The sequence below is a fragment of the Octopus bimaculoides genome, chromosome 20, assembly GCF_001194135.2.
Source record: "Octopus bimaculoides isolate UCB-OBI-ISO-001 chromosome 20, ASM119413v2, whole genome shotgun sequence".
Lineage (NCBI taxonomy): Eukaryota > Metazoa > Mollusca > Cephalopoda > Octopoda > Octopodidae > Octopus > Octopus bimaculoides.
Genome location: NC_069000.1, coordinates 16,011,680 through 16,013,677, shown reverse-complemented (window position 1 = coordinate 16,013,677; position 1,998 = coordinate 16,011,680). Strand labels below are relative to the sequence as shown.

The window sequence follows — 1,998 nt, the reverse complement described above, 5'->3', positions numbered from 1 at the left end:
TCTTAGTTTTAAAATACTGCGTGGCACTCGGAAAAGTAGCCCATGTTCCGTAGCATAGGATAGATACAGAAATAACTTTACACACAAGAAAAAGCACTCAGACTTTTTATTTACAAGTGTCATTGTTTTATTTCGGCCGCTTGTAACTGTCATTCAGAAGCCATGTGCAGTAATTTATTAGTTTGTTCTTGTCATCCACTTTTAATTGCTGTACACGTGTGAAATTATATGCTTCAAATTCAGGCCTTTCAACATCCGTTGGCATGACCTGCTTATGTGAGACTGCTGCGCCAATTCATGGGTTAATTTCTTTGGACTTGGAGTAATTCTTTGGCAGGTGTCCTGACTTACTTCCGGCTTTCGAACCGTGGGGTCATTTTGTTTTGGAGTGTTATTCACTGACCCCGTAGTGCGTCACTTCTTATCCAACCTTTGTATCGTGCAGTTTGCTGGCAAGCCTTAACCCAGAAACTTGGCTTTAAAAGTTTCACGTGTTTGCTTAACACAATCGGCTCTCACATGCACTGCCACAATCTCTATTCCTTCCGCTATTGAGTGCGGCATCTTGCAGAAAAGGCTACAGATCTTCACTCAATCTTACAATTAACTAATGTGGTGAGAATAACGTAACAAAGAGTCGACTGGTGCACCATCTTTGTTCAGCACAAACAAGCGTTTGAAATAACATAATTACACTTGCAAACGAAAGGCTCGATGCTTTCTGCGTATGTAAATTTATTTCTGTATTCACACAATGTTGCGGAACCCAGACTACTTTTTCGTACCTCACCCTATAAAAGACAAGGAATTTGTTCACATACAAACGCCATAGATCAAAAGTCGCCCTTATCAAGGAAGACTTAGAGACTAATAACAAATAGTAATTCTATTGGTTTTTGTTTGCCTGACCTAAAACAGGTTCTAGTTCATACTTCACAGTTAAAGAATTAGCAGCAGAAAGATTTAACACAGAAAATAATTGAAAGAATAAATAAATAAATAAATAAATAAATAAAAACCAATCTTTTTCTATAAATGTAATCTCATCCATAATTTAATTAAATGTCAATTCAAGATCGAACATAAGGTTTTGGAATTTTAAAGTTGTTTCGTGTAGCTCAGCTCCTACATATATACATCTTGTTTTGATTTCCGAGTAGTTTACAATTTTAAAATTAATAGAAGGAATTGAAAAGTGTATTTCATTTGTTGAATGTTATTTCATCTTTCTTGTTTAATTTCAGCTCCTCCGAAAATAACAACTACCACTGCTAAACCTAGTAAGTTCATTTCATTCCATTCTGTCCACTAATAGGGGAAATCTATGATATCTTGATAAATTCTCATAGATTTAAACTACTTCGTAATGAGATGCCTTTCCTAGTCAGTTCACTTTTCAAGCATATGTTCCCGGGTTCAATTTCACTGCACGTCACCTTGGGAGAGTGTCTTCAACTATAGCCCCAGACAGGCCAATACTTTTTCAGTAAATTTGTTTCGCTTGGTTCCGCTGGACTAACATGTCAGGCGTCAAGGGATAGATTCTCCTTTTATATGTATGTATGTATGTATATAAACCGAACTTTCCTGTTAAGGTAATCTCACCCATAATTCGATTAAATGCCAATTCAAGATCGAATTCTAATCATAAAGTTTTGGAATTTTAAAAGTCATTTCGTGTAGCTTACCTCCTACATTTATACATCTTATCTTGATTTCCGACTAGTTTACTATTTTAAATTAATAAAAGGAATTGAAAAGTGCATTTTATTTGCTATATGATATTTCATTTTTCTTGTTTAATTTTAGCTACTACGAAAAAAATAACTACCACTACTACACCGAGTAAGTAATTTTTTCTCTTATCTTAATTTCTTTCTACACAATTTCATTCTTTTGTGTCCACTAGTGGAACATATTAGCAGTGTCTAGTCAACACATTGCACTCGGCTGTCTATAGCAATTTTTTATACATATAAACATATATATATATATATA

At 34.6% G+C, this 1,998-nt stretch overlaps 1 protein-coding gene across 2 annotated transcripts in view; it reads left to right on the top strand.

Annotated features, from left to right (window-relative positions):
• Positions 1-1,998, top strand: part of LOC128250266 (uncharacterized) — a 15,405-nt gene that overhangs the window by 6,841 nt on the left and 6,566 nt on the right. For both annotated transcript variants that reach the window (XM_052975004.1, XM_052975003.1), the window contains exons 4-5: positions 1,245-1,280; positions 1,810-1,845. In XM_052975004.1, the coding sequence (XP_052830964.1) occupies positions 1,245-1,280; positions 1,810-1,845 (72 nt within the window). The remainder of the gene's footprint in view (positions 1-1,244; positions 1,281-1,809; positions 1,846-1,998) is intronic.